This window comes from Strix aluco, chromosome 1, assembly GCF_031877795.1.
Source record: "Strix aluco isolate bStrAlu1 chromosome 1, bStrAlu1.hap1, whole genome shotgun sequence".
Lineage (NCBI taxonomy): Eukaryota > Metazoa > Chordata > Aves > Strigiformes > Strigidae > Strix > Strix aluco.
The window spans coordinates 82329008-82351692 of record NC_133931.1 but is presented as its reverse complement, the minus strand read 5'-3'; the positions used below and the strand labels follow the sequence as shown (position 1 = coordinate 82351692).

Here is a 22685-nt window from a genome sequence, read left to right as displayed (position 1 = left end):
GTCACAATCCCACTATAAATATCAGTAAGTTTCACATACAGTTTATGAGTTACCTTTCAGATCAAGGAAGCCTATCTAGTTACCAAAGTAACACAATATATCAGTTTTCCCGGCAGTCACCGAATTCCAGAGTTTCACCATGATTATTACATTTGCTGTTAACTAAACCATCCACTACAAAGTGCTTGTTTCTCTGGCCTGAATTGGCTAACCATTCACACAAAAAGACACAAGTTCTATGAAGGGGCCCAAAGAAAACACTCTATCCTTCCAGCAGTATCTGAGCCTGCTAAATTTATAAGCATAATATATTGAGCAACAGACAGTAGGACACAAAGGTTTGGTCACTCATACTTTTAACTACATTCACATTTTTTTATGACTTTGCAGCTAATATGATCTGTTTTTCAGTTTCTTTCACCTAGTTTTACTGCCTGCAGCTCCCAACTACAATTCTTTCTACCCCCCGTTTAGGCCAATATTTCAGTTACTGTTCAGTTACCGTTTCATTATTCTTCCCTCCTACATAGCACAGAATATTACATATTTAAACATGGTTGCTCTAATTTAGAACCCACAAATGTTAAATAGTAACAAGTTCATGGCATATTGTCCTTCTATGCTCATCTTATTTCCAAGATACATGAGAAAAGATCTTTCTCTCTTAGGGATATATAAGGAGTTGCTCTAACATTGTATGTTCCAATTTCTATGAAATTAGCAGGTGCAATATTTAAGCAGCATAGAACCACTTAAAGTTCTGAGTCAAAGCATGAATGATGGATAATAAAGTTACTCTAATAATTTGGGAATTAATTTATCACCAGATTCAAGAGGATATCCTTGTGCTTTCCCCTTAGGCATCTGTCCAAATCAAAACTAGAATAACCAGTAACAGAAGTCAGGACATGAGACAAATGACATCAGTTCTGAGCCTTGTTTTTCAGTTCACATCAGCATTTCTCTGTTGTCTAATTCAAAATGAACATCTATTGATAATCATGACAAATAGTTTCTCATGACAGAATCTCACATTTGCTTTTGAAGCCTCCCAGTCTTCTCCTTATAAGCAATATTTTTTAAAAGACTGGAACCATCACAGTAACACAGAATATATTAGGTGGGGGTGAGCATTTCCTGTGTGGTTTGGGTTAATTTCATTTTTTGGCTATATACAAATGCACATTCTAAAAAAGTCATTTACAAAATTAAAAGTATATGAAAGCATTAACACACTAATTCTCCTTCATCCCAAAGAGCTATTTAATGTGATTGGTAAAATCTGAACCCAGTGACTGAATGGTAGTGCTGTTATTTTGATTTGGATACAGTTTCATTGGGGGTGACATTCTTAGCATAGTCCAGCAAAATATTTGGATTTCATTAAATGCTATAGGAGTCTGTCTTCCTTAGACACTGACAGAAGTGATCTTTACTAAAAAATGAAGGATACAAGTAGATTCATCATTCATCCAATGCCACATCAGCAGAAAGAAAAACAAGTGTTCCTCAAGAATTTTTTTCCCCCCAAAATACATTTGTCAAGTAGTCTGACAAATTAACAGCACCAATTGACATCTACTGATGTCTGTTCTTTTCACTGGAAGTAGCCAAGCAGATTCAGAATATTGTGAGTTTTAGCCAGATACTGAATAATCTCCCATTAAAACCAGGCACATCAGCTTCTTGATCAGTCTCACATGCTTAACATTGCAAAAGGCTTCCAAATACAAATGCAAAGCTGGACAGAAAATGTGTAGTACAACTGAATCTGAGGTACGAGGGCATTAAAAGAAGTTTGAGAAAGTTAACTCTACTGGAAGAGCAAAGAGAAAATACACTCACAGCTAAAATCAGATTGGACTGTAATTTTGCCTCAGATTACAAAAAGTTACTAAAATTTTGTTTCAAAAGTGAAAGAAAAGCAGAAGGGTCAAAGAGCATGATGATTTCAGAAAGCAGAGTTCAAGCAAATGGTTTACATCAGCCAAGGATAAAGAAGGACGAAGTAGACATAGTCTCCCAAGCTAGAGACCACTGAAGACAGTCCAATTACGATTTCATCATTTAGACCACATTTGTTTCTGTTCTACTATAAAAGTCCTTCCTCGTACAAGGTAAACAACTGCTCTGCACAGTGCACAGTTTCTGCAGTTTCAGGTACCACACAAAGATTTTATTGCTCAAATGGGAGCTAAAGACCTACCTGGAAAGGCTTACAAATGTTTATCTTGCCAGGGGGGTTGTTAAAGAAAAAAAAAAAAAAAATAAAAAAAATCTACATTCACATATGTCTACATGAACATATAAATATCTTCAGAATAAGCAAATCACAAACTTCACAGCTGGGAAGACAAATTTATTCCTACCACCCACATCCTTGAGATCTCTTAAAATTAATGTTTATCTTTGAGAGATTCCTACTTAGCACTATTTACCTATAATGAACAAGTAAAAGACTTCCCACAAACAATGAATACCTGCTAGTACTGTAAAATTTCACTCTCTTGGATATACAAGATGGAAATGGACTTAATGTTAGGGAAAAACAAAAGCATTATAGATTAGATTAAACACTGGTACAAACTGAAATTTCACTATCATGACTGATAATAATTTACCACAGAGATTTACGATATATCCAAGTCATTGTAAGAACCATGACAGGTTACAGTCATTCAGTAAAGCCATCAAGCTTCTTCCCACTCAGGCATTCACATCTGTAAGGCAGCATAGACATATCACAGGTAGGCTACATGCCTCTGAAAAGTCTCTGTACTTCATTTTGTTGGAGGGTAACTCAAACATGCTGATCTAAATTGACTATCAAATCTTACAAACAAGCATTACAATGTATCTCTAAAGAAATCCTGCCTGCCTTCTAACATGCGTATGTACACACAAGAGGCCGGAGTAGGTGCGTAGAAATCCCCTAGCTCCATATAGCTGACAGGCTGCTATGGGCACTTGTTTTCCTGTATCAGGAAAAGAAAATAATTAATTAAACCATTAAAACATCAATTATAATTTGATGCTCAAGAGATACAAACTTCTGATTCATTATCACAGTCCAAGATGAAAACTAGTTTTAAATACGAAAGGCACTATCACAATTGGCAGTTGGTGAACATGCAGCAGGCACAACACCACACCACAAGTTATATGTTCAAGTGTGGCTGATTAAGGCTAGAGGAATATTTAGACAGCTAATCACCAGATTACACTCATGCTCACAATTTCTCCTTATACTTCCAGACTAGTCTATTGCAACTGCCTAAACCAATGATGAGCCAGTAGTCAGAATAACAAGAACACAAGAATTACCATTATCTATTCCTGAACTGCCATTTTTGTCAGCCAATCTCAGTACACACTTCTCAAGGGAAATCTGAGGAATGCTGGCAAAACCAAGGAGATGCCAAACTTCAGTAACTTGAGAAAAACACAGTAGCAGGCACTATGGTACAACAGCCAGAAGAAAAGAACAGAATGAGTCAGCAACTTTAAGCTGATATTTCTCAAGCATGCTACTAGTTTTGGCACTGTGGGCAGTATCAGTCTTAAAAATTATACAGCAATTTAACAAACTGACATAAAAAGATAAGATACAGGAAAATAAGGCAAGATATTTTGTGCAATAAATTTAAACTACAGCATCTTAACAGGGATCGTCAAGTTAAAGGCAAAACCTCACCATTCCAATTTTATTTCATTATTTCAATCAAGTACTAGAATTAATCTGGAGGAACTTGCTAGTGTCAGTTCATAAATTGTAGTAAACGGATAAGCCCGACATATTTAAATATGCATTATCAGGTTGTATATATTCTTCAAGCAGTCTTAGGAAACAGTCTAGCATTCAAGAAAGATGTTTTTTAGACTAGCAAATGTTGGGCAATCATCAGATACTTCAAAATGACTCTTCACATTTCAGAGAGAAGGGAACTATTTCAAATAGCTAGCATAGGCAATAACAGACAAAGAATAGTTTAGTGTCAGAACCTCCCTGTGATAACAGTATTTAAGTAGTTTGGTACATTTGGGATCTTTGATTCCTTAAAATCAGATTTACAGGTAATTGAATAAACTGTAATCACTCCTACCAAGCATCAGAGCTTATTTTGGAAAAGCTAATGCCGGGTTTTCAAATTGGGATCATTTCTCTTTAACTGTACTGTAAGTGCATTTGCTCTGGTAGGTCTCACATTTCAGGCAGCAGATCAAGTAAGACTGCAGTTTTATGTACCTTTCCAATTTGTTCCTAGTATTGTTTGGGCAAGTTTTAAACATTTGGCTATAGCATTTCAGTACAAATTAGCCAGAATAACGTAAGGTTTCAATTTGCAGCTTTAACTTTGCCAGTGTCCCAACTATGTTTGCCTTGTATTTGAACTCTGATTTAAATGCTGATCGCAATGATATTGTTATAATTAGCAGAACAGCTTTGCAGGAACACCGCCTATTAGATAGCAAACGCATAACAAGATGTGGTTAAATACAAAAATGGTGCCTAAGCACAACCTCTATACTATTTTGTACCTCCACATACTGCTTGAGGTGATTTGCTTATGCATTTAGAAATGTTGGTTAAAGGAATTTAAATAGTGAGCTCTGTTTATTCTGCCAAAGTGTTTATAGCTTTAGATTTATTAACTGTCATGCCTCCTACACCCCTCTTATTCCCCAATTTTTTTGGCTTCAAATGATTCTGTTTTGGCACATTCAGTAATGCAACATTTCACTTTTCTAGAAAAGTCCACCGCTAGAAGAGTAACACAAAACCCTAGGAAACTTACCTGGTCTCCAGTTTCACTACCAACTCAAAACAGCCACAGTTCACTCAAAGCCAATTGAATCTCAGCCCAGTTCCAAGTAAGCAGGGGCAAATTCAGCCATTCATATCAAACTCAGACATGATTTGGTGCACAGAAACTCTGCTTAGACAGTACTTCAACAGTAGAACCAAGAGCCCAAATTCCCAGTAAGAGATGCTGGAAAGAAACAAGGACAGAGATAAAGAGGAAGAAAACTGCCATCAAAAGAATTAGGAATTATGCATGTGCTTGCATTCATCCAGAAAGAATATATATAGGTTTTTATTTCTGACACTGGGTTAGTAAACTTCTAGTGTTAAAGAGAAAATGAAAGGAAAAATATTAAAGAAATGAAGTGGGAAAAGATTTCTTAACAGGTATCTGACGTAGGAAGGGATCACAAGAGCTCTGCTGCCAAAAGGATCGTCAAGAAAAACTGGGTGGAAAACAGCATCGCTCTTCAGCAACAGTCTTTTGCCACAACACTTTATTAGCTCAATGTCCTGAGAGGATACATGAACCCTTCAAAAGTTTCAGTGGAACTCCAGTATATTAAACATAGCTACCTACCTTATTATGTGAACCATAATACACAGAAAGGTTGCCTATTTGTAAACTGGTTCTCTGAGATTTTTATCTCCCTCTGAAATAAAGTCAGGATTGCACTCACCTGAATGTCAGTCTGAACTGATTCTCCATCAGGAATCATTTTAAATCCCAAAAGCAAAGGACTTGTTCCATCTTTCCAAACTTTTCGTAGTGTCCATCATTGTGCAAAATTCAAGGAACATTCGTTGAATAAATTAATTATTGAACCCAGCCTTTTGAAAGAATGTGATTATGAAGCCAAGAGAAATTAACAGAATTACATCCTCCTTGAAAAAGTCCTGTAAACTCTACTTTGTTCCCCCACTTGTAAGGTGAAATGAAAGGCACACAACCCAAATAGATCCTTCTGTGTTCAAGAACTGTCACTTAATATCTTCCTGTGTACAGCAGTGATAAACGCTTTCTGATATAGAGCTCAAGTTTTTCTGGAAATTTTTCTGGAGATTTTTCTATATAGAGAGCCAAGATATCACTAATCTTCTATACCTCTGAGTATGAAAGCCAGGGATAAAGGATCTATCATTCTTAAACACAGAAAAAAAGAATGCAAAATGACTGCTTTGAGAGATTTCACATACTGATAAAGCTCAACCTGTCTTTCCACAGTTCATAAAAATGTTTCAAAAGTAGCTGCTTGTTCCATTTTTCACTGTAGTGTTCTAAAATTACTTTAATATCTTCAGCGTCAAAGAATGGTATGGCTGAACACTCTCTATTCTTACTTTCCTCAACAGGTTATTAATTACACATTAATTCACTTCAATTTGTAGAATAAAATGATGCAGTAGTAATAGTCAAATTCCAGTGGTTTTGAAAGTCACTTGAAAGTTATTTTCTTAAGAAATTATTAGAGGAGTACAGAAAATGCATGAAGGACTTTTGCTATTATTACATGAATTGAGGCTAACTTCGCTTAGAAAAGCTTATCCAACTATGCTTTTTTCATGTAAAGCTGGATATAAATCCAGTTTCAGCTATTTAAGTAGCTGGTATTTCTATAATTAAATAAAACTCAAGTGAATTCCTGTATTTCTATATTCAGAATAGTAGAAGTCCTACTGAGAGCTCCTAAATTCATAAAACTTGCCACCAGCTGTAGCTCTTAGCTCCAGGGGTTTTTTTGGGTTTGGGTTTTTTGAGGGGGTTGGGGGTGTGTTGGGTTTTGTGGGGGGTTGGGGAAGGTGTTGTTTCTTCATTTTTGTCTGGGTTTTGGTGGGTTTGTTTGCTTGCTTTTGGATTGGTTTTGCCTTGTTTGTTGGTTTGTTTTTGGTGTTTTGTGGCTTGGGATTTTTTTTGGTTGTTTGGGAGGGGTTTTTTTGTTCAATTTGTGTTTTTTTCAAGGACTTCAGCAGATTGAAAACCTACTGAGAGAAGGCTAGTTCCTCGTTCATAGCCATCCTTTTCTCTGGAAATTATCACATGCCATGGGAAGATGATGGACAGCAGAAATTCCATAGCATAGACCAGCACTCACTAATATACCGTCCACTTCAAGAAGCTTCAGTGGCAGGGACCCATCATAAAAGGATGCTGAGGACCACAGCAACACAGCCTGATCAACCTCAGCCAGGTATCATCTTGCACAGGGTATAAAAGGAACACTCTTACATGAGTAATTAAAGCATTACATATTTGCAAAGTGCTACATTTTTACATACATGATTTAATGGGGGGAATGGTTCCTAATGAATGTAATTATTCCAGCCAGGCTATAGGGCCTACTTCTTCCAGAACATTAGAATCATTTAGGTTGGAAAAGTCCCTTAAGATCATCAACTCCAACCATTAACCTAACACTACCAAATCCACCAGAACCACTAAAAAGCCCAAATAAAACAGGAAGGAGGATACAACTATGAGAACGGGGTACTTTTCTAGTCTTTTCTAAACTTCAGAAGGGATACCTCTTCTGTTGAGGTGCATACAAACTGGTACTGCCAAAACAAATGCATTTGATCTCCACACTAAACATACATCACAGCACTAACGGGTAAAAAGCTGTGTTCTCTTAATTCGTCCGTTTTCCAAACACAGTCTTTTTAAAGTATATTTAAGGTACATGGAACATCATCTGAGTAAGCCAGACTCTAGAATTCTCAGAGTACTGCAGAAGGAAAAACAAATACTTACTTTTTGAAGGTCCCTAAAACTCAGCATCACTAAATACAAATATAATTTTGACTTCTGCAGAATACAGCAGCTGACTTCTCTGTATTTCAGCAAAATTCAAAATATAAACTTTTAACAGGATATAGTCACAGGTAGTTCAGCACTAAGCCCCTCTGCTAAAACAGTGTTTTGTTTCAGGCTTAATCCTTCAGTTTGATTTTATAGAAACTGAGAAATAAATTAGAACTCATACATGTAGCTCATACACAAGCTCTCAGTTTAAAGCTGCCCCTGGATTACCACTTAACAGCCATATACACGAAATGCAAACAGTATTGGTTTTTTTATTTGAAAAACAGTCAAGTTAATATGAAGCACCCAGTCTGGACATAACATTCCACGCTCCGCAGGTAAGTGTTAGAAGAAAGCTCTCTGATCAAGGTAAGCCCATACAAAAACATTCAGTCTAATCTTCTAAATCAAGTTTTAGACAATAATATTCCAGTTGAGACTGTGTCTAGCAAATTGCATTTAAATGGCCCACAAAAATCCATTTAGTCTTTCATTTGCCAGAAGAGCAATGGGGGGTAGCAAAAACTCATGTGTTCTCAAGTTTCTAACTGTAATTGATTGATGGGGTAAAGAATTATAGACAATGTCTGAGACTGGAAAAGAATTAAAAGGCAATGTATATTCAAAACTAAAATAAATTGTATCCTCAGAAGAGGAGACAGTGTGGAGGCATCAGCATGCATGCACATCCACACTCTACCACACTTCCTTCTGAGTCAAGCTGTAGCCAAACAAACGGACCCTACAGCATACTCTGATTTACAGGGAGGACCAGACATCTATTTTTTGCCACATGCCATTCACTGAAGTACAGAAAGTGAAAGCCACCATGAGAACTGGACTTCAGCTTCTGCACCAGTATAGCCTCACCTTTGCATCCCTCTCAAGTGCATCACCAGTTTCTGAATTTAGGAAGTGGCATGGTCTGCCAGCTGCTGCCTGCATTGCTCTACACAGCAGAAACAGGTTAGTAGTTCCCTCTCCAAGGCATCACTGAGTGAAGCTAGTTTGGCTAAGGGTACTAACACATACTGTCTGTTCTTCACTGGTAGAGGATGTGCAGTTCACCCAGGCACATTTAATAGCATGACAACCATTTTGCCTCTTTGAAACATACAATCTCCTTCCACAACTCTATGGATGCTCATAATCCACGAGGTGAGGGAGGGTACCATATTTTGGCCATAACTGACTACATCTCCCATTCCCATCAAGAGATTTAACTGATGCTGCCTTAACAGCATATCTAGGACTGAAACATCACATAAGCCATTTCTTGTACTCATCCTATAGAGAAATATCATAGCACTGAAACTTGACTAATGTGGTTGCAGTAGACAAGATGAAGAGTGTGTTCATTTGATTATTCAAACTGATGGCAAAATAACACCTGCTGACAGATACTTCCTGAGATGATTTGCTCTTTCAAGCAAGAGTCCTGCTGGACACCTTTTTGCAGTCCTTGGGAATTCATACCTGCTTAAGATGTATGTTACATGACTGCTTCTCTGCTGTAGAGTAACACAGAGCTTGTATGAATCAGTCCCACAGTTTCCTTCCTAGTTTTTTCAAGGCATTTCATTGATTCAACTTCAACAAGTGTTGTGTCAACTGTCTTAAAGAAACAGAAGAGAAGACATGCTGTGCAGAACTGGAAAGAATTAGGTCTGTTTTGCAAAGCTGGAAAGCAGGAGCCGTGAAAGGCCTTCAGCCTCAAACACAAATTCTACACTCTTCACAGAGCTGGGCATTCAGGAATTCAGCTGCCAATAGAAATTCAAGGGATGCAAAGAAGCCATCTGCCACTTGTTCAATTAAGATCATTTCACATCACCTGCAATGTTTCATAGTCCATACCTAGGACACATACGTCTCGCCACACACAACATGTGGCTCATTCATAGGACAGCACAGAGCGCTGTGAATTTACAATACAGGGCTAAAGCAAAGGGCAGAATTGGAGCGCTCTGTCCCTGCAATAAACCAGTCTCAGGGTGAAGAGCAAGATACAATTACCAATCTCTGGGGTGGGTAGGTACTACTGTATCATGTCAAGCAAATACTAGAGCATAGAGTGCTATAAAGGTAAATTTAACTAACAGTTATATAAACACCCCAATGAAAAGACGTGACTTGCCATTCCCTTGCCAGGGACATTGACATTCCCTTGCCAGGGAAGGTTTACACTGGATATTAGGAAAATTTTTTTCATTGAAAGGTTTGTCAAGCGTTGGAACAGGCTGCCCAGAGAAGTGGTTGAGCCACCATCCCTGGAGGTATTTAAAAGACATGTAGTTGTGGCGCTCATGGCTTAGTGGTGGTCTTGGGAGTGTTATGCCTACAGTTGGACTCCATGGTTTTAATGGTCTTTTCCAACTGAAATGGTTCTATGATTCTATGATTGAACTGCCACTGCTTGTACAGCATCTAACACAATCAGGTTCCTGTTCTTAGCTGGTCCCTAGACACTACTCTATAACTGAACAGTATAAAAGCATTCAGCCTTGTAAGCACAGAACTCTACTCATCTTGCAGAAGGTATGAATCTTTATGTTCAGCTGAATCCTCCTCCAGAATAAGTCTACTGTACATGGGGAAAAGAGGCAGCATCAGTAAAAAATCCAGACGCACATCAGTTGATAAATGTGCCTTCCAGAAACAGCACTGGTTTCAACAGTCCTTGGTTTTCCCCAACACTACTTGCAGGTCTCTGTTCTTACTTGCCTTCATAGAACTCTTATGCTCCCTGGTTATGACACTCAAAATATCTGACAGATTATACAGCAATCCACATTAAGACAATTAATATTAAACTGATCCACATTAGTAACTCCTCGGCAGAAAAACTTGATAGGAAAGTAGTAAGAGCACAGGCTGAAGAGACAAGTATACTTCTGCTGTTGTCAAAGTAAGTGTCAAATCACACTTATTAGAAAAACTAGGCTCACGTCTGAAATTGCCTCCAAGTACAGAATACATAACTCCACTGCTCTGAACTCTTTCTGAATCTGGACAAGAACTCATAAAAACATACCTTTACTATAGCATTTGCTGGCCTGCATTTAAGCCTCCCTCACTGGTGAATTAATCAGCTGCAAAACAGTGGTGAAGATTTCAGGGTCAATATTGGTATTCATTAGCTCTACAATGGGCTAGATTAAGACCATAAATTTTAGAGATTAGTAAAGGATTATTTTGCATTATCTGATTTGAAGATAAGGAAAAAAGCATGCTTTACTGACTGAAGTAAAGCAGAAATTTAAAGCAATTGTTAAGTACTGACTTCAGAGTTTCCACTATTCCTTTGTGGGGTTTTTTTTGTTTTGGTTTGGTTTTTTTGTTTTTGTTTTTTTGGGTTTTTTTTTTTTCTTCTTCCTGGCTGTCATGAAGAGAAGTTAAAACACTTTTATACATTTCCTAAATTTATTTTGTGTCTTGGTAATTCACCTCCTTCAGGTACCTCAAAACTTTTGAATCTAAGGGTTAGAGAAACATGAAGTCTACTATTCAACTTAACTTTATTAACCATTTATTCATTTATCGTTAAATTTATTATCTGGACTAAAAAGCAGAGATTCTAAACCAGTATCTTTCATGATACACAGGTGCCAGATCTTCATTCTTGATATGGGATTATGCATGCCTAACAATAAACTCCTGTGATTCATATGGTCATTTATTACTTACATGAACTACTTTTACTGTACAGATTCTACAGTCAGACTTGCCAAGCTAGAACTATTCAAAGCCTATGATTTCTTTTAACCAAGAAATAAAGCCAGACTGAGAGCAAACAGAGCTTGTAACTTAATTTGTAATGACAGAAGTGTAAGAAATCAAGATTATTATTTGATAATTACCAAGTACAACCAACCTATTATGACAGAGTTGAGCAGAAATGCTAGTTAAGTCACAAATTTATAATTTAAAAAAAAAAAATCCTTTCAGCTTACATCATTAAACTACATATAGATTTAATAATTTCCTCTCGGCCTTCGAAGACACTCCTGTAAAAACTCAGGCCAATATGCTTTCATTTAACAGAGCACACCTACTCACATATAAGAAAGCAGCAGGGAAGAATCACCATTTCTCTGTTCACAGGCCAGTTAGTACAACAGTGTATTAATACTGATACATAAGACATCTCCTTCCCCTAGACATTAAAAATCTAGTCCCGGATGATCACATACTCCAGTAACTGTAGGTGAGGTGTGTCGATCTAATTAAATCCTTGTCAGCTCTTCATGTCCATAGCTACACTTTTGAAAGCTTGCCACAAACAGCTCACATTTTCGTGCTGTTCATAGTATGAAAATAAGAGGCTGAGATTTAACCTAGAACATATGCCAAAAAGCTTCCGTTAAGTATATTCTTCAAAAATATGTTCAAAATCAGATCGCACCAAATCTTAAGTATAAAATCCTTTGCTGAAAAAGTAACATGCAAAACTACTCAAAACCCTCTACATTTTTGTTCTGCAGAAGTATCTTAAATCCTTTGTCACAAGCTTAAATCAGAAACTACATCAGGTAGGAATTGAAACTATATACAGTAAGAACAACTGTTTTTTAATTTCTAATACACCAATGGTACTATACACAGAAAACGAGGAGGAGGGGTTCCTTTTCTGACAACTGCTAGGATTATGTTGGGGGGCCTGACCGGGATAATGAGTACCAGCTGCCTACCTTCACTGGTAGCTGCATTCTTCTGGGCTTTGGTGGGTGTGTGATCTGTACTTGAACTCACGTCGGATGAGATGCTTGAGCTGCCTTTGCCTGCAAAGGGAGAAAGAGGTGGAGAGGACGGGAGGGAGAGAGAACAAACATGAGTATCAACAGCAAAATAGAGAGACCTTCCATATCAGAACCTGGAACAATTCCAGGAAGCTTTAAACTAAGTTTAAAGCAACTGATGTTCATTTTGTACACACTGGGGTAGGATTATAACTGCATTATAACTTATAGCATGTGCATCTTTACGTGTATTAAGGCTGCAAACGGTTTCCTGTGCACAGGGGCTCTCATTATGTATTTGCTAAGCTCCATTATAAATAAAAAGCTTTTGATTAACAACCTCTAACATGGATCGGGACAAATGGACACTGACCCTCATCAGCATGATGTGTTAAATTCAAAATATGTTAAGTGAGTTTAGATTTCTGTTTTATGTGTTCACACCACGCATTCAAATCACTTGGTCACATGAAAATGAAAGTGAGGTATCTGCTGTTTCCTCTACACCATGCTCACTGCTTAATGTAACATACCATATTAAAACTAACTTCTACAGTTGCTGTTCTTTTTTAACTGTAAATCAGAACCAATGGATGTTTTTTCTCTTAATATTTTCTTCCTTAAAACTTCTTCCTGCATTTCGTACATCAGTGCCTTCAGACCTATATGCAGGATGTCAAACCATGTACAAGTTACCAACAGAAGAAATCCAAATACAAAGAAAAAAATAATAGAGATAAATCCCTCTGCTCTTCTGTGGTATCTAAACTAAATTTGTCTTTTTGTTTACCTGTGGGGATCTAAGAATGAGTGAGCGAAGGGAAACAGAAGTGACTCAATCTCAGTAACTGCTAACAGGGCATATATTCTACTCCTCAGCAGGAACCAGACCAACCACCCAATCAGCAATACGTGAGAAAGTTCTAGAGAAAGGAAAGGTAATGAATATTGTTGCATTTTAAAAAGTTATCTATCCCCACAAACACTGCATCAGTAAAGCATTTAGGAGCTATGTTAGTTTTTGGACCAAAATTAGGCTGTATGCAGAAAGCTAGCTGACACCATGTTTCTGTCACTTGAGTAAACCTATAATCATAGGAATGTTAGCAAGAGACTTTTCTGATCTGTTATTTCAATCAAGCATTCCTTGGGGTTCTGGGTTACAGTATGCCTGGTTTTCATAACATTTAGATGTAAGGAGGAGGTCTGCTTTTTAAAAGTGCCACAACAGAACGAGGATTTAAGTTTTAATGGGAAACGACTGGAGAATGTGCAAACGTAGGTTGCTTCACAACCAAGGTACTGCCACTTAATCCGTCAGCCAGCCCTAGAGAATCATTCTCCACATAAAGTTGCTTAAGTTAACATGCTCAGATTTGAGAGATGATTGTGGAGTGAAAGGATATTAAAAAGGCCAGAAGAAAGCAAAAATTATATGGCTAAGGCTAGTAGTTGGGTGGGGTGAAGAGGAAAAAAAAAAAATATGTTTTCAGTGATTCACTAGCTGCTTTTTACATTCCTTTAAAAAGTTAAGCAAACCCAAGCAGCAGTGCCTCTAGAATATCACTTCAATTCCTCTCAAGCTGTGACATGAGTTGGAGTAATGGACTGTGGTCTTTCTAGAAATGACTACCCCTACATAGCTCTCCAGCTAAGGCAACTAGGGTTGTGGTAGGAGAAAAGCAGATGAGAAAAGAGAAGGATAAATGTAAAATGCTCTTTCCCAGGAAGAGGCCAGAGAACTTGAAACACTTGCAATAGATGATAATTATTAATGACAAGAAAGGTATTTAGATGGCATTGCCACTACCAGGTACTCCTCACATACCAAGTACTGCAACTGCAGAGGCAGAAAAACTTCCGAAGAGTATCATCACACCTTAACAGATTAATAGAGAGAAAAAAAACCAACCAAAACAAAACAAGACCAACTGGAAAAAAATTGTTTCCTCAAAGCAAATAAACAGGATTTCCTCAAAAAAAAAAAAAAAAAAAAAACACAAAAAACCCCACCTCTTTTTGGGGGAAAAGGAAGTCAGTGATACCAAACACCAGCTAGCTGGTCATCTGTGGCATAGGTTGTTTTCACAAAGTGAATGCTTCCTGCGGCTACATACCTTCCCCACTAACATCAATAATATTTCTGTGTACACCACAGAAACAAGCCTCCAAGAGCACAACAGAAATATTTTACCCACTGTAGGGTGCTGATTGTCAGTACATCCAAGAGCAGCATATTATTTACAATTGAACATTTCTGTAGAAACTGTGACATGGCAGATCTAAGTCTAGATATTTACCATTTAATCTACTTGATCTTTAAAACATTTTAACTCCTTATGAGAAGTTAAAACTAGAAATGAAGAAAAAAGAATCCATAGTGGTTACTGCTTTGTTTGTTCTTCCTGCAATTATATTTTTAATATTTTATTATACCAGAGTCTTCTCTTGCTGTATACAGCTCCAAAACAAGCCTTCTTCCTCATTGTCTACTCTGAAACTCTCCATTCAGGTGGGAGGAAAGCAGGGGACACTTTCTAGTAAGTTTTCAATGTGTTTTAAATAGACAAGCAGACACTGTATCTATTCTTATAGTGCAAAAGAAAGCCATTCACTTCTAATAGGCTAGATTTGGCTGCTGCAGACTTATGTGCACATGCAAGAGCTAACATGTAAATACATCTAAGTATTCTCTAAACAACTTGGGTTTGATAATGGGAGAGAGTGCACCCTCAGCAAGTTCCCAGATGATACAAAATATGGAGGAACAGCTGATACACCAAGAGGTTGCTGCCATTCAGAGGGACCTCATCAGGCTGAGAGAAATAGGCTGACAAGAACCTCGGGAAGTTAGTTCAACAGAAGAAAATGCTAAGTCCTGCATCTGGGGAGGAATAACCTCATGCACCAGTGCATGCTGAGGACTGACCAGTTGGAAAGCATCTTGACAGAGAAAAACCTGGCAATACAGGTAGACACCAAGTTGTACATAAGCCAGTGACAGGCCCTTGTAGCAAAGCAGGCCAAAAGCACCATGGGCTGCATTAAGAGTAATGCAGCCAGGAGGTTCAGGGAGGTGATCCTTCCCCACCTCTGCTCAGCATTGGCAAGACATCTGGAATGCTGGGCTCCCATTACAGGATAGGTAGGGACAAACTGAAGAGATTCCAGAGAAGGGCCATGAAGATGAAGGGACTCTCCTAAGAGGAAAGGCTGAGAGAGCTGGGACTGTTCAGCCTGGAGGAGAGAAGGCTTGGGGGGATCTCAGTGTATACAAATACCTGAAAAGGGTGTGAAAAAGAGGGAGCCAGGCTCTTTTCAGTGGTGATCAGTGATAGGACAAGAGGCAATGGATACAAATCAAAATATAAGAAATTACATTTAAACCTAAGATTTGTTTACTTGTTTATTTTACTGTGATGATGGTCAAACACTGGAAAAGGTTGCACAGATAAGGTGTGGAATCTCCATGCTTGAAGATACTCAAAACCCGAATGGACATGGCCTTGAGCAACCCGTTTTAGTTGACCCTGCTTTAAGCACAGAGGTTGAACCAGATGATCCAAAAGTCCCCACTTCAACAGTTCTGTAATTTTATAATTCAAGTACCTCTGTGAGGACAGTGTTTTGTGGACTAGTAAGCTGTGTTACTCATCCCTCCATTTCAGCATTTCTATGAAAAATTCATTATACAAATGACTTTCCAACTGATTACACCAGTTTTTACCACACCTTCATTTTTTACCTTTAATAGTAGCAATTAATAGCTAAGTACTAGATCTTACTGCACGACTTCCTAAAACTTATATATCCAACAGATATATAAATAGTGCAAAAATAGTTCCCAGAGATGTTGCCTTTTTTTCTTTTGACAATTTATCTTTCTCAAGCTTCTTAAGAAAGATCTGCAGGCAGCTGCACTTGTAATGAATAACAGCAAAAGTAGTAGCCACCTTCTATGATCCCTAACATACACCCAAAACTAAAACATGAAAGAAAGTAGGCCTATCATCCAGGGTTCATTCTCTGAAAAATCACATCAAGAAGGGTCGGTAACAAGCAGGAACTTTTCAATAAAAATGTTTTAAGCAGAATTTCTGTGCTAGAGAAGACACCATCTAGTCCTCAAGTCAGAAAACACCTGACTCAATAGAGAAGCCTTTTGCCATGCCATATTTGATGACCACATACTACTTTCAGGAAGCGTGTTACAAGGCAAAGTGAAGAGGCAAATTATGATTTAGTATATGCAACTGGTGCTGCCAAACATACAGCAAGCAGCATGAATTCCCAAGCCCTCACACTCACCTGAGCTTATCTGAGGCAGGGTTCTTCTGCAGTGCTTTTCTCAAGGCACTATATGCCTAATATGACATGTAAATTCAAAGACTGATGATTTCCCTAATGCCATAGGAAAACTTAAGGTGTAGCATAACACTGGTCTTCAGAGATCAGTTCATCTCTTCAGTTTAAAAAGTTCATTGAGAAAGTCATAGCAAGTAAATATAACCTGACAGGAGTTCTAATGCAGTGACCACTAGAAGGACCAAAACAGAGGGCAATATTGCAAAGACTACATAAGACTGTATTTGACCCTCTGCTGAAACAAATTAAAGACGTGCCAAATACTTCTCTAGCATGACTTGCGATTGTCTAGAGTTTCCTTCATATGATCAACTGTTTTTTATTTTTGAAGCCAAAAGTTGCAATCCAAAATAAAGCAAAATGCACTATGGTAGTAGTTATATATGGTAGAAGAAAGCAATTTTCCTACAACATAATTCACATTAGCAGTGAAGGTAGGAGGAACTTCACCACACCTGCAAAGAATCACACAGCTACACAGTTGCAATTTAAATCGTGTCTGACCTACTTCTGAAGCTACAAGAATATGGATTTTTTTTTTTTTCCATCAACTAGTGCCAAAGTTTTACAATAGTCATAGGAACAAGATCCCAGCCATTTAACCTAGTATGCTATTTCCTACAAATTTTATTTTGATCCTGCTGGAAAGAAAATTAGAATAAGGTAAGCATATAACAGATACTTCCCATGAATATTGTCTCTGCCTCCAGCTCTCTGCAGCCCAAGTAATTTTTTAGTCATAGATGTCTTGGTACTCAATAGCTCTATAGCCCTATTAAGTCCCCATGGTCTCTTTTTGAGACTATGGCTATTAAACTCCTGTGTTCCATTTTCTTTTTATCACAGATAAAACTGTGACTAAAACATTAGGTTTGTTTTATAAAACTGTTTTCATCTTCAGTTTTGCTATCAGAACAGAATAAATACCTATATTAATAAAAGAGATGCTACAGACTATCCAATGAAACACTACTAGAAGACTGAGCATGGAACTGGGTGGTCTTAACTCCATATTTCAATATTGCTGAAAAAAAAGCCATAGCTTTTCACTGTTGCTTGTATAGTTAGTTATAATCTTTTTTTCAAAAGCATACTCATTAGAGCTCCAAACACCTCTATCAATGTATTTCAGGCTGTCAAAAATTTGCAGGACAGAATTAAGACTAAACATACACAAGGCATCTTAGCCAAATGGAAGCATTTGATAAACACTGGAAAGGAAACAGCATGAACCAGTAAAAAGCAAACTTTGGATTCTGCCAGTCACACTCGCTGCTGAAAAGTGTGAAAGGCATTACAAGTCAGTCAGGACAGAAGCAATGCAATTTAAACTCACCCAGGGAAGTACAGCCTTTAACTGTCCAAGATTGAAAAACCATTTTCAGAATCTCATATGCAAAGCCTGTCCATTACAGTGTTTCTGAATGACTGTCAGCTCTTCTGTTGCATTTTGTTATTTTCCTCATTATTATTGCACATCCAGCCAGCATAAACAGAGGCTGCTTGAATTATGTGATGCAAATCATAAGATACACAGGGCTCATTGACCTGTGTGGTAGATGAAGGTGTGTCCTGGCAGTGAGTCCCTTTCACTCTGCTTTGAAATAGTTTTACTAGGGTTTTTTGCAGCACATTCACTCTTGGATTCTGAGGTATTGGCGTTTCTGTGCTGTGTTTTACATGCTCTTCTAAGATCTCATACAAACAGACTAACTTCTTATATGCCACCCTGGAAAATACAGCAGTACTACCCTTGACACCAAGTTTTAATTCAACAACACCTGCCTTCAGCAGGCAGTGACAGTTACCTTAGGAGTTAAATGGACAGTAGGGCCAAATCCACAGTTCACCATGCTGAAGTGAAACATTAGGGAAAATGTCAAAACAAAACAAAATATAATAATTCAGAAAAAAAGAGCAAAAAGCAGTAAAGTCCAGAATAATGAGAGCTATTAACCTTTTTAATTGTTCAAAAGCATTATATTGCAATGACTTTGATATAAAGAAGTCTGAAAAATTTGTTTAGTTAGGCCATCAATTCTTATACAAATGCCATTAGTCAAATTCAACTTCTCAGCATGAAAGGGCATATGCATATGGCTTTTCTACCAGATGATCATTACTTTCTCTTTTATATCTTCAGACAAGAATTTTTAAATCAAATGTATGCCAACTACATCAAGAAGAGATCCAGAAAAAAAAAAACCAATCCAAACCTCAAAGCATCAGAGATCATGCCACAGTAAAGGAAAAATGTCTTTTCCGTCTCCTGTTTCCATGACATACATTATGCTGGTTCAAGTCTCCAAAACCTCAAACATATCTCTTTACAATCTGCACCTCCGGAGACCGCAGACTCCTAGTATGTTTCTAAGTATCCCCATGAAAATCAGCAGCCCAGTGCGATACTTACGCTTTGAGGATATATGGCATCCTTTAAAGATGCAATATATCAATTCATTTATCCAAAGTAAAAGCAAAGTTGGACTACACACTTTGGACAATCGTTCTCCTTGGAATTTACATTTCTATCAATGGAAATTACATGTCATAAGACTGGTTTCCATTTATTAACTCTTAACTGCTGAGTAAACACTGATTTAACATTGAAGTTACCTACCTACAAGCATCGTCACTCATTAAACTGCTTTCAGGATAGGTTATACTTTAATTTACAAATCCATGTTGTCCTTCTGCCCTAAAATCTTAGGAGTAGGGCTCTCAAGTGGTTATTATTTTTTTCCCCAAATCCAATTAAAATGTGTGCCAACATAACACACACAGAGGCTCCAAATTTCATTCCACCCAACATTTGCCAGGATATGCTAAAACAAACAGTAATCTGCACAAACTCCAACCCTGAGGAAAGGAAATAAGCTGAATGTTTCACAGGAAGCATACTGAAGATTGAAGAGCTTGCAGATATGTGGTAGCACTGGCACTTTGGGACATTAGTTCTTCAAACTTTCAAGAGTACAATCTATAGAAACATTTTTACATTATTTTTTATTTTTAAATCATAACTCCAGCCTCCAGGATCGCTTAATTTGGCATAACTTAGCTATGAAACAGTATACTTAGTTCTGCAGCATTTCTATAAGTTTTAAGCTAAATTTCAACTCTGGCCGCATAGGCCAATCTGGCCTTTATTGTTGTTCTTCCAGTCACTGCCTTCCTCACCTTTTCAGTTATCACAGAATCATTCAGGTTGGAAAAGACCCTTGGGATCATCGAGTCCAACCATCAGCCCTACTCTACAAAGTTCTCCCCTACACCATATCCCCCAGCATCTCATCTAAACGACCCTTAAACACATCCAGGGATGGTGACTCCACCACCTCCCTGGGCAGCCTATTCCACTCTCTGACCACTCCTTCTGTGAAAAATTTTTTCCTAGCGTCCAGTCTGAACCTCCCCTGTTGCAGTTTAAAGCCATTCCCTCTTGTTCCATTACTAATTACCTGTGAAAAGAGACCAGCACCAACCTCTCTACAATGTTCTTTCACGTAGGTGTAGAGAGTGATGAGGTCTCTCCTCAGCCTTCTCCTCCTCAAACTAAACAGTCCCAGGTCCTTCAGTCACAGCATGCTACAAAATCTCCTGCAAGTGCTAACAGAACATAACTAGTATACTAAAGTATCTCTTGTAGGGAGTCAGTCACCTTACTCATTTTTAGTACCTTTTAGGAATTTGTACTGGGTGCAGGTGCCCAGGTGTTGGCCAAGGGGCTCTGCCGGGTGGGCCCCTGTGGGGAGCGGCCGGGGCTGCCCCGCACTGGACACAGCCGGTTCCAGGCAGCTCCAACAGCCTCAGCGCAGGGCACAGCTGAGCCCCTCAGCCCCAGGCAGGCGCCTTGGAGTGGCAAAGCCTTTTCTTATCAGTGTTACAAGATTCAACAAGCCACTTGCAAGGTGAAGCTGTAATACCGAGGGCAATAAGGATTGGTTTAATTCTGATGTAAATACAACTGTGGAGTTCTACATCTACTAAGACATAAGGGTTTATTCACTATACTGTGAAATGCATGAAAAATATATATGAAAATGCATATGTGGGATTGAAATTTTCAGAATTGCTTAGCACAATGATGTTATTGCAAGCAAGGCAAGCCTATTCAAAAAAGACTGGATTGGACTGGATGATCTTCAAGGTCTTTTCCAACCTAGACGATTCTGTGAAAAATGTAAAGCTTAAGTAAGATTGCTTGTATAGACACAGACTTTATTCACTGTGTTGTGCTGGAAGCCTACTGGGGTTTGTAGTTGTGACACCCTTAACCATCTTGGTGCCAAATAATTATGATTTCAGAATGGCTAAAGACCTTATTTAATGAAGTCTTCAAGTGGACTTATCTAATCTAATGATTAAAAAGGGGCAGGGCACATACTTCAGTTTTCTCAAGTAACGTGTTTCGCTCCTGTACCTTTGCCTCCCCTGTGTAAGAGCTGATGATTTTCCAGAGAATTTCAGCACTCACTGATGAAGCTTGTTAACCAAAAACTAAGTGGGACTACTAAAGTCACCATCATTTTTGAAGATAGCACATCTCTGCTTATAAAAGCATTTCACAATACAGAATGATGAACAGCACATACCACTGCTGAGTTTATAAAGCAGCAATAATGTGTCATAAACTACTCCTGTACAAGGCCTCTCTTTGAAGCCTACTAAGTAGCTGGCATGCCAGAAGGCAATGTTAATTTGCAGCCAAACTTTTCACCCACTCCTAGTGTTAAGCTCTACATCAAAACACTGGTAAAAGCTCATGAACAATTTAGTCTAGAAGATTAATATTAAAGTAATGCTCCCTGAGAAGGAAAGAAAGCAAGTACAGTTCTTACTTGAACTCAAAGTGAGAAAACAAAATGAGAAATCTGTAACATCCTCTTTTTATTACTTATCAGGGCTAGCATGTCTCATGACTGAGTCTTAAAATACTACCTTTCACTGACATGGCTTAGCCTGTACTCCAAAAGCAGTTCCTACTCCGTAGCCTTCTACTTTGCCACAGGAACTGAGAAATAAAACTTTGCTGCTTCTACCAATCATAGGATTTTCTTAGAAACTGTTACATTCATTCAATATTGTGCTTTTCATTAAAAATTGTCTTCCAATCACCAATATGTTTTAAAAGGGGTATTTACTCAAGATACACTGTTCTAAAGTTTAGTTAGACACAACTCTTCCTTAGTATATACACTACCTAACCTTAACTCCACTATTTTAATCAAACAGCCAAAAACAATTATTAAACCAACACAAGAAATTAACAAACACAATTGAGTCAGAACAAAACAAAGCCCTTTTTGTGGCTTTATACTATCGCTGAGAATATCACTTCATTGCCAAGTTCTCCACTAATGGCTGCTTCAAATTTGTTTTTCCCCAACTCCACTGTAATTTAAACACAATTCTAATCCTTTATATTCAGAAACAGCAATGGCTATTCAGTTCAATACCAAACATAAATTGGTAGAGATTTCATTTGCACATTACCACATGAGACATGGGAGTGGGTAGAGGTAGCCTGGGAGGATAAACTCCAGTATAGATTCTGAAGTAGCTGCAGAACCTACCATTGCACTGGAACGCATCAGGTATTTGGTATAAATCTGATTTCATTAGATAGTAATATACTGTTCAAAGTCCAGAATCAAAACCCCCAAATAAACGTTTGTATATAGTAAATAATAGTATTAACACTTAAAATCTGTATTTAGATTTTCACAAACAACTAGACACATCATTTGAACACAAAAGGTTTAATATTAAACTTGCACTATCAATTTTACTGCTCATTTCACTTATAGCACAGAAGTTATGATATTCTCAATGATAATTTTCATCCATTTATTAAAACTGTATCCAGTATATGTACCAACATACAAAGTGCCTATTACTGCTGCACAGACAGATGCCCTATGGTCACAGTCAAAAGTAGTTGTGAATGTCCAGTATCAAGGCCCAGCTACCCTGC

At 37.9% G+C, this 22685-nt stretch overlaps 1 protein-coding gene across 1 annotated transcript in view; it reads right to left on the bottom strand.

The window, feature by feature from the left end:
* Window positions 1-22685, bottom strand: part of FBXL7 (F-box and leucine rich repeat protein 7) — a 196912-nt gene that overhangs the window by 137203 nt on the left and 37024 nt on the right. Inside the window, exon 3 of the mRNA XM_074826297.1 lies at window positions 12296-12385. Within this exon, the coding sequence (XP_074682398.1) occupies window positions 12296-12385 (90 nt within the window). The remainder of the gene's footprint in view (window positions 1-12295; window positions 12386-22685) is intronic.